This window comes from Molothrus aeneus, chromosome 4 (genome assembly GCF_037042795.1).
Source record: "Molothrus aeneus isolate 106 chromosome 4, BPBGC_Maene_1.0, whole genome shotgun sequence".
NCBI classification, from domain to species: Eukaryota; Metazoa; Chordata; class Aves; order Passeriformes; family Icteridae; genus Molothrus; species Molothrus aeneus.
In genome coordinates this window covers 41,420,085-41,437,703 of record NC_089649.1, presented here as the reverse complement: position 1 = coordinate 41,437,703, position 17,619 = coordinate 41,420,085, and the positions used below count along the sequence as shown (strand labels likewise).

Below are 17,619 nucleotides of genomic sequence, written 5' to 3'. Positions count from 1 at the left end.
ATGACATGCAGTCCTCTTTAACCCATGAGGTGCTACAGATATAAGGCAAAAGCTCCATAATAATACAATTATCAATTATGTGACATGATACCTCCTTCAGATAGTTGTTCAATTTACTGTCATCTGGCTGTGTTCTGCAGTGCTGATTTTGCCTGTTCCAATAAAGGCATTCTGTAATATTTTCTACTGAGATGTATGCTGCAGCTTGATGTGAATTGTGCAGCTCTAGTTATTTTCTTCACATTTCTCTTTGTCCCTTGTAGGCTTATCCAGATGAGTCTCATTCCAGGTTTGTCTCCTCCAATGGTGTTGATGGCTGTACTAGTTTTACCTTGAGAATAACTTACTAAACTGTAGAGATGTTTCTCAAGACATTTATATTGTATTAACGTGTTGGTTGGCACACTTGATCTGCGCTAGTTTACATTGGTTTTGAGGTGATTTGCATCTTCTCTTGACAAACAAAAGCAGAATTTGCTACGGTGGGCAACCTCACAGTTAGAACTGCCTAGGAACAGTTCTTGTCTATATTGGCTAGTATGCTGACTTCACTAATTTCTAGATGAATGTTGAAATTCATTAAATGTTTGGGTTTTACATTTTGAATACTGTTCTTAAATTTTTCAAAGAAAGTAGCAATATTTACTTACATCAATTCTGAAATAAAATCAGTTGAGATACTGCAAGAAAGATTTCATTTCATTTTGAAGTAAGAAAATGCTCTTCATTCTTTGAGTTTTCTTCACTGTTAGGCTGCCTCAGACATCTCTTGCGAACACTAGGCTAATGCAGAAGTGTTTGCTGAGGAAATATTACTGCCTGCCTAGGTTTGGTTTTTTTCCTTTCTGCTTTGAATGCTTTTTTTGCCTGTGTGGGACTTCTAGGGGTAAAAATGAGGGATGTCTTCTGAAGGCACTGTGATATTGGAGGAGTGTGGGGAATGGCACAAGTTAGGCTTTTTTTGTCTGTGTCTCAGCTCCAAGAATCTGTCTAATCTAACCAGGTACTGCCATTCCTGTACCACAGCTAATGCAGTGGTTTGATGGGGTAACACCATGAAGCAAAACACACAGCCGTTGCCAGAAGACTGCTGCAGAGCTTTAGAAAGCAAAGGCTTAGAAATAGGTCAACAGCAAAGCTCCAGTGGAACTGTAATAAATGTAGCTGGCTCTGGCTGAGTGAACTTTTCCAGTTATCTTGCAATTGTGCTCATCAAGTTGCTGTGTATTTTTAAGTGTGCATTCTTTGTCTTGATACCTTATTATCATTATTTGGTTGTTGTTTGCTTACTGTTTTAAATTTCCATGTCCCAGTGATTTTTCTTTTGTTATATGTGCTCACTCATTTCTCTCCATCCATTCAATTTACTTTCATCATTCCCTTTGCATTTCCTCCACCAACACAATGTAGAATTGATTTAGGAGTTAAGTTTCAACAAAATCACTTCAGGAAATGCACTTTGTGCCTCTGTGTCAGGCTTCCCCAGTGTAAGTTTTCTGTCTGAAACATTGTATCTATTCTGCCTCTTAATTGAGATGGATACCCTAGATAAACTTGGGAGCAAAGTTTAAATTTTTTTTTATGGCAAACATCTAAATACTAATTTATGTTTTAATTCTTCGTTCTAGTTTATGTTTACTCCTGGGTTCCTGAAGCTGTGTTTTCTAATCTCCTTGTTTATTTCACCTTTTGCTATTTTAAAGCTTTCTTACAGTTGGATAAAAAAGAACAAAAACTAACCATCGATCAGCCATCTAAAGGAATAAGGAAAAATTACTCTTTCACAAATGAAGAAGTAAGACAGATTGATCGGGAAAACCAGAGGTTGCTAAAGGAGCTGTCCAGACAGTCTGCAAGGCCAAGGAGAAGCAGCACGCTGAAGAAGGTGTCTGTAACACCGCCTAGATTGTACCACAGTGCCCTCAACAGGCAAAAAGAGCAGCAGAGGATTGAAAGGGAAAACCTGGTAAGTTTTCTGTGTGGATGTGGATCAGTAAATTGAGAAGGACTATCTCTTGTCAGATGAGCTGTTGCTAAATACTTAGAAGATTGATGAGGCAACACATGGACATTTACTGCCATAAGTCTTCAATAAATTTCCATTACTGTGGTGTTGGAATAATTGTTCTTATGGGTGAGTTTCTTGGATTTTTGGGAGAGAGGTGGGAGTAATGATGGGGTTTTTTCAGATGGAAATAGATTTCAGTTTATATGCATTTGCTCTACTTTGGTATCGTTTAATTTAAGAGGAATGACTAAAACACTGGACAGCAGTCTGACTGTTCATTCTGCTTCATTCTGACTACTAGTTTCTCAAAAACAGGCTTGCATAAAATAAAACAATATGATAGCATCAAACTCATTATATTTGAAACACAGAGGTTACAAAATCAATGTCAGTTCTGGTTTTTGACTCAACGCTATCTCTGTCTTTGAATATTTGTTACACTCTGATTGCCACAATGCAATGGCAATTACAATTGCTTCTTCACTGGAAAACAAAAATTCAGACACATTTGTAGTGATATTGCCAGAGTTCTCAAATAATAGAAGTAAAACTGTTTTGAATAAGATACTTTTAGTAATTGAATTGTAATACATACATGTAATAGCATTTTATTATGTCTTATGTATTTATCAGTGTGTTTGAAAAAACCATACAATTACAGCTTAAATAATTGGAAAATGTGTACTGGAAGTAATTTATTACTTTTTAGCTTCTGTGTACGTATAGGTTGCAATTTCCTTTTCTGTACACAGAGAGATACAGATTCAACATGGAGAAAGTCTGATTACTGTATTTGGGAAAATCTGTTAGGCTTTCATTCTTCCAGCTTTCAGACATCTGGATTGTTCAAACTATGAAAATTAGGAAACTTTCTTCCCAGCTCCACTAGACTGCAGTTCACATTATACTTTAAAGTCTGAAAGAATTTAGCACAAGATTTTGTTAGAGATGTGTGATACTTGTCATTGGCTGGGAAAGAAATGTGTTTAGGTCAGTAGGAGGGTGTTTATGGTGTTTATTTCAAATGTTGAAAACAGGTCTTGCTCTACCACATGAGCCTTGTTAATATAGCTCCTTAGGTGTTGGGGAGGAAGTGCTGTGCCACAGTGCCTCAGGATATAACAGTTATATGCTGTACTACATAACAATTGATGATTACAGTAAATGAATGTATAGGATATTTTAAAATACACTTCTTTTTACTCAAAGCCACAACCCCTTTCTCTTATGATATATTGCAGTGTTGGTTCAAGACTGTCATGACTTCGCAACTTTTGAATCAAAAATGCAGTACACGTAAACACATAGTGATTTCACATATTGCTGCTTTAGTACACATTAGAGATGAATGGTGGTTGCATGAAGTCTAAGAAATAGTATTCTTCATTTACTTATTCATTTATAGTTTAGTTGTTGTTGTTGTCAGCAATGTGAGTGGACATGTTTGATATGAGAATTAATGTTAGGACATTGTGTTAGTTTAGACTATAAGAGCATTTGGTTTATTCTTTTCCCCAAACTCAGGGTGATATATTCTGTTCTTCTTTTTGGATCAGTGATTCATCAGTGTAGCTCTTCCATTTTGTTTAACTTTGCTATCATTTTTTTCAAAATTGTTTAATGTTTTTATTATGTTTTAAGTGTATGTACCCCTAGAGTGTCACAGTTTTTTAACATACTGACTTTTGTAGCACTACCTTTTGAGATTAGAGGTGTGGCATACTTTGAGACTGTAAATGAAAGAGCAGCCCTACCCTGCTCATTGATGTTGGTTTTTTTTCTTTATATTGATAAAAGTATGTGCTTTATGAATCTGTTTTCTTCTGGTCAGCAGCTTTCCTCACCTTCATAAATTTAGAGGTGGAATTGGTGGAATTCTATGGAACTTTTCTATCAATCTTTCTTCTCTTACTTCTTGGGAATCTTTTTTTTTATACAAGACCTGAGGGTACTGCATAGAGGATATGGTGTTTGATACACCTTTGTAAAATGTTTGTTGGAGAAGGATGCAGAGTTTTGTAAATAATTCAATGATAGAAATCTGCAACAGTAGTCTCTGCAGGGGATTAAAGAATTTTGATGCAGAGATTATTTTTTGCTGGTGTTGGCTCAGCTTTTATAATTTTTTGTCATGAGGTTAACAACTTGGCTATGGAAAATGTTCATTTGTTCCACCAGAACATTGTTGGAGTAATGCCTGTACTTACAGTTATCAGAAAGATTGATTTCTCTTGCAGGCATTTAGTATCAGAAATGATGCAGGAAAGTAAGTAAAATTTTAGGAAATTAGAGAGGATTCTGAGTGCTTTTGTGCTCCCTAGCTTTGTGAAGGGGTGCCAAGAGGTACAGGAAATATATCTTGTTCTCACTGACTGTGTTAGAAAGAGCAATGACAGATTAGCAAGATGCATTGCTCTGATGAAAAGTAGTTTTAAAGTACTGATTAGCAATTTATGGGAAAAGCACAATTAGCAAAACAGATGACTGCTAAAATTAATGCCAGAATTTTGTAATTGCTGCTTTTACTGTGCTTTCATAAATGGAACCTACTTTTAGTTGCTTTTCAGAGCTAGCAAGATCAGAGTGTGTCTCTTGCCAATAGAGGATGCTGTTGATTCAGAAAACATTCTACTCTTGTGTTTGAAAATAATTTCAGTCCCTCTTCAGTGGAAAGGAACTTAAGTGTGACTGATGTGTTGCTTTGTTCCCATGTCTGCATATATGTGTGCCTATTTGTATTGATACAGTAATCATTTTCACCACTGTAAATAAGATGCTGAACTTAATAGACTATATGCCATTGAAACTTTTAATGGTTTATTTTTGGTTTTCTATTGGTTTATTATTAATGTAATGCTTGGCATATACAGGGAAGTGTTTGGGGTCCTTGAAATACTGATTTGCAGTAATCACATAATTCTTCAGTCACTTCATCAGAACTTAGAAGACATTCATATCTCTGTGTTTTCTGATGGGTTTTTCATCATTTTTATTAATTCTGACTAGGATTTAGCTGTTAGATGATCTCAGTGAGCTAAGCTGCTATGTTCCGTCAAGTTCCTAGGGAACAGTGACCTTTTGAGGTCACATTGGAATTTCGCTGGAAGATCTCAGCAGCTCTGGTAGGGGCATTCTCAAACCTTAGCTCAGGAGAGATAAGGGTGTTCCTTTTTTGTGGATATTTGGTCTTTCCACACATTCCTTCACATTCTTCCTATACCTCATGCTGTTATGGCTCACCGCACATAAGACTCCATGTTCCTCATTCCCTCATATCTTATTCCCGCAAAATGCACCCTCAGTCCTAATAGATCCAGCTCTGATTCCAGTTCCAGTATAATGACCCTTCCACACAAATTTAAACAAAAACCACTTATTGTGTTTCTCTGCAAGGGCTTTCTCTTTTCACTTACTTGGTTTCCTGAGTCCTCTGTGCTGCAGATTTATTATTGCCCTGGCCACCACTTGTTGCAGTCAGTGGCCTCTACCAGCACAAGGATTCTTCAGGGAGACTTTCCCTTCTCGTGCAGTCAGAGCTGGCTTTGTCCTGCTGGAAATTCTGAATCTTCTTTAGAAATGCGTTTATTGTGCTGCCGGAAATGAATGTGTATTTATTTGTCTCCATTTGATTTAATGGCACAAATGTGCTGTCATAGTTGGGTGGGGAGTAAAGGGCAAGGGAGGGACAATGCTTTTGGCCATCCCCCTACCTGGCTGACACCATGTACAAAGAATATTCCTTTGATCCTGTGCTGCATTGTGCCTCCCCTGCCAACTGTGTTATGCTGCAACAAGGGAAATAACTTCTCAGCATGGAAAGAAGTAGGAGAAGGGCCACTGGTTTATCAGGGTTGCACATTGTACTTTCCTCCCCAGAAGTATTCCATACTGCTTTTTCTCTGCCTTCCCTTTTTCCTGTCCCCAAGGACTATCCCCAGAGTTAGAGAGCATCACCAGGCCTTAGACACTGCGCACTTACATGGTTGTGTTCAGTCTCACTGATCTCAGTCAGGAGGAGAAAGCTGTGCAAAATGCAGTCATGAAAGACAGTGTAGTCTTGTGTGGTATTAGGAACTCAGAAATAATCATGTTGTATTGATGACTCCTCAGAAACTCAAGTACACAGAATCTTATATGATATTTTCACTTACGCAGTTCAAAAGTGGTGTATGCCAAGCCAAAAGACAAAATGTTCCTGAGATGAAAAAATGCAATGCCAAAAGGTTTCCATGGCCTTGTCATAACAGGAAGCTGTCAGGCTGTGGGATTGGCACACAGATGTGCATGGCTAAAATATCCTAGAGTACAGTACCGATATAGTGTAATTCTGTGATGATAGTATTTAGGCTATAGGCTGTTGTGGTCAGATTTTTATGGTCTTCATATTCCTGACCCAGACTAGCACTGCTATGGTAATTATAACAAAGACTGACTAATTGGCATGTTCAAGGAAAATTTTGAACACTTTGCAAAGTGCTTAATTTTGTGGGATTTTCTTTTCTGTACTCTTAACCTACTTTCCTTGTGGTGTTGCCAGCCACACATAAACTTGATAGCTGTTTAGTTAAAAAGACTTTTCTGTAAATTGAGCACCTTTAAGAGTTGTCTGACTGTTAAGAGTTTGTCGGGTTAGAGCTAGTTAATGCAACTGGCAATTAAAGAAGATTACAAACACTTTTATTGGTAAGAACTAAAAGCTGTCCTTGAATGCAATTATCTGTTTCCCCCTAGACTCTGCAAAGGGACAGTGTGATCACTAACATCAGTGACATTAGAGGAGGTGTAATATAAATAAATTTGAACAGCTGTCAAGGCACACTGGTCAGCTGATTAGGATTCACAGGAGGTGAAACTGAAGCCTTCATACTTTTGAAAAGAAAAGTAAACCAAGGAAAAGTAAAATTTTTAACCTTCTCTCTGAACTCAGTTTGAGTGTTACATTTTCAGTGGGTTTTTTCCTTCCTTTTTCAAAATAGCTGCAGAAGAGTCTGTACTACTTATGCTTGGGTTTTTTTCTTTTTCTGACAGAGCTTTAGAATTACCTTCAGTGCTCTCCTGATGTGTCCAAAATTGAATTAGCAGATTTTTTTTTTGTCTCACTATATAGCAGCAGTTTTTTGATTGTGTTGGGTTTCTTTGTTCTCAAATTGTTGGCATTTCTGACATATCCATCATTGACAATATGTATTTTAGTATCTTTATAGATGCTAATCTATGTCCAGATGCCTAGATTTATAAAGGATTATCCTGTTCCTAGAAGGTAGTCATGCCAGGAACACCTTCTGTGACTTGACTTTTTAAAATATTCTACTTTTACTGTAAACTCAGTATTAAAGTAAAAGAAGACGCGGGAAATATAAGCCAGGGAAGTCTTTTGACAAGATGAGAGCTCATCAATGATACAATCATACAATGATACTATATATGTTTTGAGCTTGAATCAAGAGCTCTGAGCACCTACAATGTAATTTAGAGCAACTAATAACATTCCTGCTGTTAGTGTCTGTTCCTCTTTTTTTTTTTAATTCCTTAAAATTTAGTTGGGAACATATATTTGGTTCTAAACACCTGAGTTATGTTCTGTAATCTGATTCTTTGATTGTTGAGATCAGTGATGAAATTTCTATTTACTTCAATGATGCAGGATTAAGGCTCCGGAGATTTGGTACTTCAGGAGAACAAGGAAAGCATCAGCTTTCTTCAGTTTGTTTCTCAAAAGGAGAACAAAAAGAATTAGTAGATTTGTATATATGGCTGAAAAACAACATTTGCTCAAGGTACTCCTCTGATAAGGACCTCAATATTATAGGGTTGGTAGTAAAGCCATAAGAATCAGACTAGTTCCGGGTTACAGATTCAGTAGGTCAGGGCTGCCGTTTCGCTGTGCCCATGCGTTCATTTCTGCCTGCAGCAGGCTGTTTTCCAAATGGCAAAATTCACAACTGAAAATAGCATGGACGTTAACCTGCCCTTGGTACAATCCACAGCCGAAGGCAAGGGAACCACAGGAGCTCTTATTCTCTAGAAAAGCTTTCCTTCAGACACTGCTGCACCACAGAATCTTAGCTGCTTTTTCTGTGGCTTGGTTTTTTTTTTCCTTCATTAATGGTGACTCAATACTTTTCAAAATGCAGGCATAAAAGCAAAAGCAGACGATTTTATTTAAATTAGAATTAAGTAGGCATATATATATATATATATGTCTATATAAAAGCCAGTGTATTCAGAATCAAGCTTGAAATTACTGTAGTGTTAAGGTATGCAAATTCTATGAGGCTGTTACAATTGAGTGCAGACTTGAAACATGCTCGTCTCTCACAGGAAAGTCACTTCTACAGTTTACCTGATCTATTTGTGATGGAACTGAATGTATTGAGAGCTTCCATTTTTAATACTGAAGGTAAAATAAGTGATCTCTGCAAATCTAAACATATATAGTTGTATGAGGAGATGTGGATGAAGTTGTGAGAAAAATGTTGGCTATAACTTTTAGAGACAAGTCTACCATTTCATGTTCTCTAACTGGCTTTAGTGAGGAGCTATTTCTAGCTGAAGTCCTTCCTTTGACTTTTGCTTACTTAGGTATTCCTGCTTACCATGAACTGGCTGGCACTTGATGCAAGCACTTGTGACATGTTACATCTGAGCCAAAGTCACTTGTCCTTTCTCTCTTGTGCACTCTGTGCAGGTTTCCTGTGCCCATGCATAAACTACCAAGAGTTTGTAGATTCCTATTATAGTTATACAATGACAACTGGCATCCTCTGAATACTATACTATTTCCTAAGTCTCTTCTTGTAAATTTTTTTCTTAATAAAAAGAAAAAAAATCAGTACATGACTAAGTGTGCAGTTTAATGGTGATAGTTTCTTGACCATACAAGTATATATCTAGACAATGCATCTTATAAAGAGAGTTATCTTTAGTACTTTGGAGACTGTGCAAGCACAGTTTGCATTCTCTTGTTGATAGGATGCGTGTCACAACCTGGACCAGCGAAGGTTGTGTCATTGCCTAATGTTTGCCAGCCATCAAATGAATTGAAATTAGTTAAAAGAGAAAATAAATAGATCTATGTGAGGCAACTACTAAAAGTGCAATATATTAAAAATGTGAAGTTGTTAATTGGAAGTTGCATGTAGCTGGGTATGTCCCAATTTGTCCTCTTATCAGGTTCTTTTTTTAGATTATTGAAATGTCTTAAGCCATAAGTTCTGTTTCAAGTAGAAATAATTATGCAGAATAGGAAATTGTGTCTTTAAAATACTGTGTAAGTAGTTACTCCAATACATCACTTGCCACATGATTTCAAGTGCAATTTCAACAAGAGGAAATGATGTCTGTATCAATGATTTCAAATAGAATCTCTTAAAATTAGATTATGGATAAAATGAAGTCCTGTAGATGTTTGTGCTTTGCTTTTGAAATTAGTTTCACAGAACTGGGGTCAGTAATCCTGTCTGGGCTTCCTATAGAGCAATATAAAATGGTCTGTTTGCAAAGCAAAGATTTTAAAAAAACCCCCAAACTTCTCATTCTTCTAGAAATTTAGATGGGAGGAGTAACCAAAAGCAGGATAAGAATAGTGGAGCCCATTTCTTCACTACCTTTGGTGATAGTCACCAAATAAACATATTGTTTCATATCACCATAGAGCACAGAGAATTGTGATGTACTCAGAGTAGGACTGATGATGTGCAAATGATAGTTACAATTTGTGTCATAACACTGAGAAAAGAACTGAATAGCAGAGTAGCCTATGCTGGTCACCAGTGGAGGAAATCCTGTTGTGTACTGCTAAAAATTTTGGGGCTTTTTGCAGTTCAAAAAAGAAGTCAATTTGTGACTGTTTGTTTTACAGCACCTTGTTCATTTTTTCTCTTTCTTGATGACATTTTTCTTCAATATTAAGGCTTTCCTGAAAAGACTGGAAGCAGTGAAACCAACAGCTGGTATGAAGCGTTCTGAACAACTGAGGGACTATCACCGCCAGATGAGCTACCTGAGTTCTTCACCTTCTCTAAGAAGGGCTAGATCTCCTTTCAGCCAGCTTAGTCCCCCAAGTAAGTACTTTGAAGTTGCAGATTGTTCCATTTCTTTGCAGTATCTTTTTATAATTCAGAATTGTGAAGCACTTACTTGTTAAGGACAGCAAATATGGTCTTTGTCATCTTTAGATTGATTGTTTATCAAATGGAAGTCATCAAAATTATTTTTCTAGTCACCAAAAGCGATTACGATATGCATTGCTTTGTTGCCATCCTAAATTTCTAATAAATGATCTTGTCAATACTCTTTTCCAAGAAGAAAGAAATCCGTGTAGTAAAGTATTTCTCATTTTGCCAGTACCCTTTATCTAAAGAAGAAGGAGGGAAAAAGAAACCCAAACAAAAACCCCAAAATAACATCAATGAATGTTCAAATTCTCATTCCGAAAATTTAGATCTACTGATAGGGGCCTTGTTTTTCTCAGAAATTCAATGTGTAAGGTGGGAAGTAGACAACGTATCTCAGTAGAACCATATGTTTCAGGTTTAAGAACCAAAGGCTTGAATTTTTTTCCTGATCATTTGTAAACAACTCATCATCAACTCTTTTGCGGTTGTATTCAATTTACTGTGATTTGGTTTGGTTTATTTGGTTTATTCTGAGAGCTAGGGTAATGAGTGTTGCAGTACTAACATGGCATGAAGTTTTCTGTTGTGTTGAGCATAAGCATTCTCCCTTTGTGTGTTTGTGTGTTAACAGGAGGAACTTCAAGATCATCCACTGTACAAAGTGCACTGAGCCAGAGGAACGAAAAACCCACGTCTGATTCAGCCAGTGGGGCATTACAGAGACCTAAGTCTACTAATGTTTGTGCTGCCTGGTTATAAGTGTGTTCTTTGCCTTGTATACTGAGATGATACTCAAACTTCTATTTTTAGTGCTTTTGTAAATTCTATGTGCAAAAATATTTTCTGCATTGTTCAGTGATTAAAATGCATTGCATTTAGAGTAATTGCTTATAAAATGGTCTTAAAATTGTATAAAACGCTTCTGTCAGTGTTTTCCATGACAGGAAGAAGTTATGAAAGAGAAGGAGGTATTTCAATGGACACATTAAATAGAAATATAACTGTTAGACTCAGCTCATAAGTGGAATTTGTATCCATAACATGGAAGGACAGAACTGCTGCACTAGAAGTGCAAAATGTAAATAAAAATTTTAAAATATGAATAATACTTTAAAATAATGCATTACACTTCTAAGCATATGCTTAATTCCTGGATTGTCCTTGGTTTACATCCTGGCTTTATGTAACAGCCTTCTGAATTTTGTGGGTCATGTTCTTGTGAATGAGAGAAGCTTTAACAGCAGTGTGAAGAGGTGAAAAGCAGATTATGTATTCCTCCACAGTCAGCTAGAATACTGAGGTGCAGAAGACAATGTCTTGCCACTGTTAAATGTTCAGCACCTGGTGTGTTTGGTATGCAAGGCTGCGTCTCTTCCAGATCAAAAGGATTTTGGAAGTTGTACTGGACTTGGAAGATGTACTGGGATCTTTATGTAGGAAAGAAACATCTGATGTTATCTGAACAACAGTAAGGACTGAAGTAAAAAGCAGTTTCAGATTTAGTCTAAACAAGTTCTGGTTACTTCTCAAACTAGAGAATACTGTTAAATAAGGGAAATAGTTCATGGCCCTGCTTTGCAGATGTGTGTTCTTCTCAATGCAGAGATGTAAACTTGAGCTGCAGGAAACATCTTGAACATTGATTTTAATGACTTCTAACCAGGATTTAGGGGGAAAAAAAGACAATAGAAAACAAAGTGTCGTTACTTTTCTTGACCTGTTTTAAATGTCATGTTCTTATCTAATATTTGTAGTAATGTCCGATAAGCTCCAATAGCAACATCCGTTTACGAGAGGAGTAAAATTTGATGGTAGTGGTAATCACATTAGTAGGTGGTGTGGTTTATTTCTATACATAAAGGCAGACTTTCAGTGAGCTTGTTTTGTACGGCTGTAGCCTTATAAAGAGTACAAATTGTGATGCCACTATCTGTGGATATTGCTGAAACTTTGCTTGCTTCCCCAGCTTCTTCCCAGGAAGGAAATTGCTGTATTATGGATAACGAAAAAAAGCTGTATTTGGTAATTCTGGGTCTTTCTTTGACATGAAAAGTGCATTATTCTTTGCTAGTGCTTGCATGAGGGCTTAGGCTTTCAGGTATTCTGCATTGTAACACACTTTTTACTCGGTTCTTGTGATAGTTTGGCAGAGCTTCTTCACATGATGACCCGCAGATCAAATTTAGCTGTTTGACAATATTTGGAACTTTTAACTTTAAGCAGCATTGTGGCAAACAGATTTGTATTGCAATTACTATTCATGGTTAAGAACTGTTAACAATTTCTTTGTATAGTGCTGCTGTATTTATTTCTATTATTGTGCTAATGAAAATTATTCTCTATTTAAAGATTTTTGTCCTTCAATGTGAATATCAGAGAAACAGTTTAAATACTTCTGAATGTTCATATTATAATTTTTTTCTGTGAAGAAACTCACACAATGGATTACTTTTAATTGTTTCATCTTATTTAACTTTGGTATGAAAGTGTCAATTTTGTACGTCATTTGTAAATCATAAGAAATAAAATATTTAACATGAATTGTCATTGCAGTGGCTTCTTGTTGATGTTTATAATTGGTATTAAGGTGCAAAGAAGGCTGAATAGCTTGGTAAGTAGAAAAAACATAGAAAAATGCAGGTTTTCCATTGTTCAAGTGTTAGATGTAAGGGAATAATGGTTTTGTCATTGGCTTTAGTTTGCCTGTGAGCAGTCTTGCAAAGGTACAAAAGAAGTATTATCAATTTACTGTGACAATGGGAGTTCAAGTAGAAATGGCAGACTATCTGCAAAGTCTTCTAATTTCCAACCTCTCAGAGCTGATGGCTGCATTTTAGGTTACGATTTCAGCAACTGTTGTGCTGAGTGCCACTGACTCAGGGCAGAGCTGCTTTCAGAAGAATGATTAATTCCTTCACAGTTTTGAATTCTGACCACAGGTGTCTTTATGGAGAATACTGCCTGCAATCTCCCACACTCTGCATTGGCTTTTAAAGCAGAAATGAGCCATTTACTTGTGTTTCCCATGTGCTTCATTTCATGGACTTTCTTCTTAGCCCAGTGGCATTTTCCTGCATTGATACTCCTTACTCTCTTTTTAAATAGTCCTTAATGTCTCTATTTTATTTTGCCTTTTTCTCTGGAATGTAACTTCTTAAATTTACTTATTTGAATTTTCTTTGCTTCCTCCTAATTATCTTGTTCAGATATACATTTCCCCCAAGTTTTTGTACATCTGCTTAGTACAGTGTCTCTTTGTAGCCAACTGAGATCTTCCCTAGCACATCCAAATGCCACTTGCAGCCTTATCAGTGAGCTAAATGAGAACTGGATAGCTGGATTGTGTTAGCAAGCTTCTTATAAGGAGCCATGAGGAAAGTGCAGAGGAAAAAGAAGAAAGGGAACAGAAACTGGCAGAGTTTTTAAGGAAAACTAATGTGCTTTGAAAACCAGCAGAAATATCTTCATAAACTTATGGTTTGATAGATTGCAACCCTGGTTATTTACTATGGGAAAGAAAAGAGACCAGGTATCTAGAAAAGCAAGTATTTAAAGAGAGCAACCATGAAAAAGAGAGGTGAAACTATCAGGCCAGGTTTTGTCCTGGGATAAAAAAAAATTTCTGTATTTGGTTAATTTAAAAACAGTCTGCCATTTTTTGGCTCAGTATTTCCCAAATGCTTCCTTTTTCCAAGTGGATATTGCTTCCAGACTGGTACCTGTCTTCAGGGAGAACAGAGCTGCTGCTCTGAATCTATGGCAGACAACCAGAGCCTCTCATGCCAAGTGACAGCGAGCTAGGACTTACCTGCATCTGAAAAATGTTTCAAAGATAGGAAAAGGATGACTGGAAGCCATACATATGAAGGAGAAAAAGATGAAGGTGGGATAAAAGTTTATTTGATTATTACTTGCTTAGTCTTACCCTGCTGCCCAGAGAAATTGTGGACACCCAAATGATGGAAGTGTCCAAGGCCAGGAACTGAGCCTAGCAGACAGTGTCCCTGCCCATGGCAAGGGTGTTGGATCTAGATGGACTCTAAGGTCTCTTCCAACACAAACTATGCTCTGATTCTGTGGTTTTTGTCCTAGGTGGATAGATAGCAAACACTTGTCTATATGTAGTCTAACTGAACAACTGCAATGGCCACACCTCACTTTCCCTCCTTTGCCCAATCAGCCTGTTCTTCCATGCATTCACAACCCTGCAGCATCTAAAGTTTAAAAAGTACATTAAGCATGTTCTGATCTCACTGGTAATTAATAGTGCAATGTGTTCATAATGGTTCAATGTGTAGTTATTTTAATAACTCTTGAGTATTCAATTCTAAAGTAATTTTTCAAGTAAATTAAGCAGTAATGACTTTGCTATTCAATGAGATGCTTCAAAGTGAAGGGTAATATAAACAAATTATACAAGCAGCTAAAACTAGGTGGAAGCTTATCTCTAAGATCTCTGGCTGCAGTACCCTTAAACTGAATCCACTTGGTTTTGCAGTTGTAGAATGATCAATAACCTCAATAACTTCACCTACCTAAAGTTCTGTTGAAAAAACTTTCAAGAGACAGCCACTAACAGTGTCCTGATTAGCACATCACTTTGAAGAACATGCTTGTAATGTGTTCAGTGTACTGAAAACAACAGGAAAAAATTCATTAATATATTAATTTATTTCATTTCAGTTTTAGTTCAATTGAACATCAGAGCAGACAACTTTTTCCTTTGTGACAATACAGGGAATTTCTGGAACACTATATTTCCATATTTTACAAAGTATGTCGGAAAAATCAGATTACGGTTTCAAGCATATGACTGTATAGTTTGTCAGGGAAGAGGCTACAGTTCTTAACCCAGTTCTTAGCCTAGTGCTTTAATATAGTTTATGATTTCAGACATACTTTTCACTTAATAATATATTAAAAAATAGAGTTTTAGAAGAAAACATGATTTTAAGTCATGTCATCACAGTGTTGGGTAGCTAGAGACATTAATTAGTATAATAAATATTTATAACAATCTATTAAGAATTCACAATATTAGATTTTAGACTAGGTATAGATCACTTATATTTTGTCTTTAGACAAAATCTAAAGACAAAAAAACCTGCAATTTGAAGTATAATATATACACAGGTTCCGATACAAATGGTGGAGGAATTCTCATAGAAAATGTAACTGTGATGTTGTGAACAATTTTTAAATTAATGTGTCCTTATCTCTGCCACATACATTACTCAAATTTTATTCTGTTTCCCTAGGAAATATTTTGTTGTCCATTACATCACAAGTTTGTATTTTTAAAAAAGTTGATTGAGAACAATTGAACTACTGCATTACGATGTTATGCCTTAGACATATTTCTTGATTTCATCATAAAGTACTAATACAAAAGCTCCGCCCATGCCTCTCAACACATTCGACCAGGCACCCTTGAAGAATGCTTTGGATCCTTCGTCTTTAGCTATCTTCCTCCAGCAATCAATTGTGCCCTTATACATAATATCAGCTGTGGAAACAAACATAAAGGTTACAAGGCTTGAAGTTATACAGCAAGAATGTTTCAACTGTTGTATCTCTAAAACAACAGGGAATAAGCAAAGTACAGCGAGGATTTAAACTTTAGTAATCAATTAAGGAAAATTAATTCTCCATAGGAAATCAAGTAATTTCTCAGTCCTTGAGATCAACATGATAGAAATAACCATCAATGTGTTCCCTGTAGATTTTTTAAAGACTCCAATAAGAAGGTTATTAATTTTCTATAAGGCAAAAAAATACCCAGTATCTCTTCTCTTATCCTGATGAAGAGAAACTTTCTGCAGCCAGAACCAGAGGAGCACTTATTCTTACCTCCCTTTCGGCCAGACTGCATCATCATCCTACGTCGCACAGTATCAAAAGGATAAGAAACCAGCCCTGCCACTGCAGTGACACTCTGGGCAATCATCCAGCTCACTATGATGTGCACATTCTTTGGATCAGGCAACATACCTGTCATCAAGAACAAATGAACAGAATCAGTACAGAGGGAAAGGGCTGTGGGAAACATGGCTGTGGAAGGAACAATCACCCACCAACCCCGGAGTCAATCCAAACCCAAGGCATTTCAGAGCAGCAAGTAAAGGGAGGCAGGAATGCATGTCAGAAACACCTGTGCACATTTCTAGCACTGCACTCAACTGGTGCTGAGCCAAGCCCTACTTGTCCTTGTATTGCCAAGTGCCCTAGAATGCCTTTACTGAAAGGATCTTCCCTTGCAGCCACTCCTCCATGCACTTCTTACCCTTGGCCGTATCGTATACCCCAAAATAGGCTGCTCTGTAGATGATGATGCCCTGGACAGACACGCTGAATCCTTGGTACAAGCCCTTCAAGCCATCAGACTTAAAGATCTTGACAATGCAGTCGCCCAGGCCAGAGAACTCCCTCTCAGTGGCCCCTTTGCCCACATCAGCCGCCAGCCGGGTCCTGGCAAAATCCAGCGGGTAGACGAAGCAGAGGGAGGTAGCTCCCGCGGCACCCCCGGACGCAAGGTTTCCCGCGAAGTAGCGCCAGAACTGCTTGTGCTTGTCCACTCCGCCCAGGAAGATCTGCTTGTACTTGTCCTTGAAGGCGAAGTTAAGGGCCTGGGTGGGGAAGTACCGGATGACATTGGCCAAGTTGCCTCTCCAGAAGGAGGCGATGCCCTGCTCCTTGGGGATGCGGACTATGCAGTCCACGATGCCCTTGTACTGCTTATCGGCCGTGATCTGTTTGCTGGCATGCTGGACCTGCGGGGAGGAAGGAGGAGGACGGCACGGTGAGAGACAGGCACCGCAGGGTGACCCCGCACGCTGAAGGGCACGGACGGGGCCGGCCCTGCCCCCGGCACCGCCAGGCGGTGCTGAATGTCCCGGGCAGCTCCCGCGTAACCAGAGCCGGCCGAGCTCCTTCCCATATTTAGTCACGCCGGGCAGCGCCCGCCGAGCCGGCACCACCTGTGGCGCGGCACTGCCGCCCCCCGTCGCCCCCTCACCTGCAGCAGCAACTTCACTCTCTCGATGGGGGCGACAGCCGTCTTGGAGACGGCGGCGGCAATCCCGCCAGCCAGAAAGTCCTTGACGAAGCTGAGCGCTTGGTCACCCATGCCGCGAGCCGGTCCGACAGCCCCGCCCGGAGAGAGGCAACGAGCGGACACTTCCCCACCCCGCCGGACAAATGTCCCCGCGGCCCGCGCCGCCTCGCTTATAGCCCACGGCCTCTCGCGATAGGAGGAGGCGCCCCCCCGGGCGGCGGCCATTGGCTGCGGCCCGCCGGGCCCGCCCCGCCATGCTCCCCAGAGCGGCGGCCGCGAGGGACGCGGGGCCCGGGACGTTTAAAGGGCAAATTAAAGTTATCTGGTGCCTGCTGGGGAACACGGTGTCAGAGCATGTGCCCGCTGTATTTATAGCTCCTGGGAGGCACCGGAGGAGAGATGGGGAGCTGGCAGGAGGAGCGCGTCAGGTCGTGTTAACC

General features: G+C 38.7%; 2 protein-coding genes across 3 annotated transcripts in view; one reads left to right on the top strand and one right to left on the bottom strand.

Moving 5' to 3' along the window:
* The window catches only part of CFAP97 (cilia and flagella associated protein 97), a 29,543-nt gene extending 16,877 nt beyond the window's left edge, over positions 1 to 12,666 (top strand). For both annotated transcript variants that reach the window (XM_066548329.1, XM_066548330.1), the window contains exons 4-6: positions 1,704 to 1,966; positions 9,921 to 10,071; positions 10,757 to 12,666. In XM_066548329.1, the coding sequence (XP_066404426.1) occupies positions 1,704 to 1,966; positions 9,921 to 10,071; positions 10,757 to 10,884 (542 nt within the window). In that variant the 3' untranslated portion in view covers positions 10,885 to 12,666. The remainder of the gene's footprint in view (positions 1 to 1,703; positions 1,967 to 9,920; positions 10,072 to 10,756) is intronic.
* A 2,111-nt stretch (positions 12,667 to 14,777) lies between these two features.
* SLC25A4 (solute carrier family 25 member 4) lies at positions 14,778 to 17,310 on the bottom strand. The gene is made up of 4 exons (XM_066548331.1): positions 17,141 to 17,310; positions 16,409 to 16,895; positions 15,976 to 16,116; positions 14,778 to 15,631 (listed from the first exon to the last, which is right to left on the bottom strand). The coding sequence occupies exons 1-4, from the start codon at positions 17,249 to 17,251 to the stop codon at positions 15,474 to 15,476; spliced, it is 897 nt and encodes a 298-aa protein (XP_066404428.1). The 5' UTR covers positions 17,252 to 17,310; the 3' UTR covers positions 14,778 to 15,473.
* Between the last annotated feature and the right edge of the window lie 309 nt (positions 17,311 to 17,619).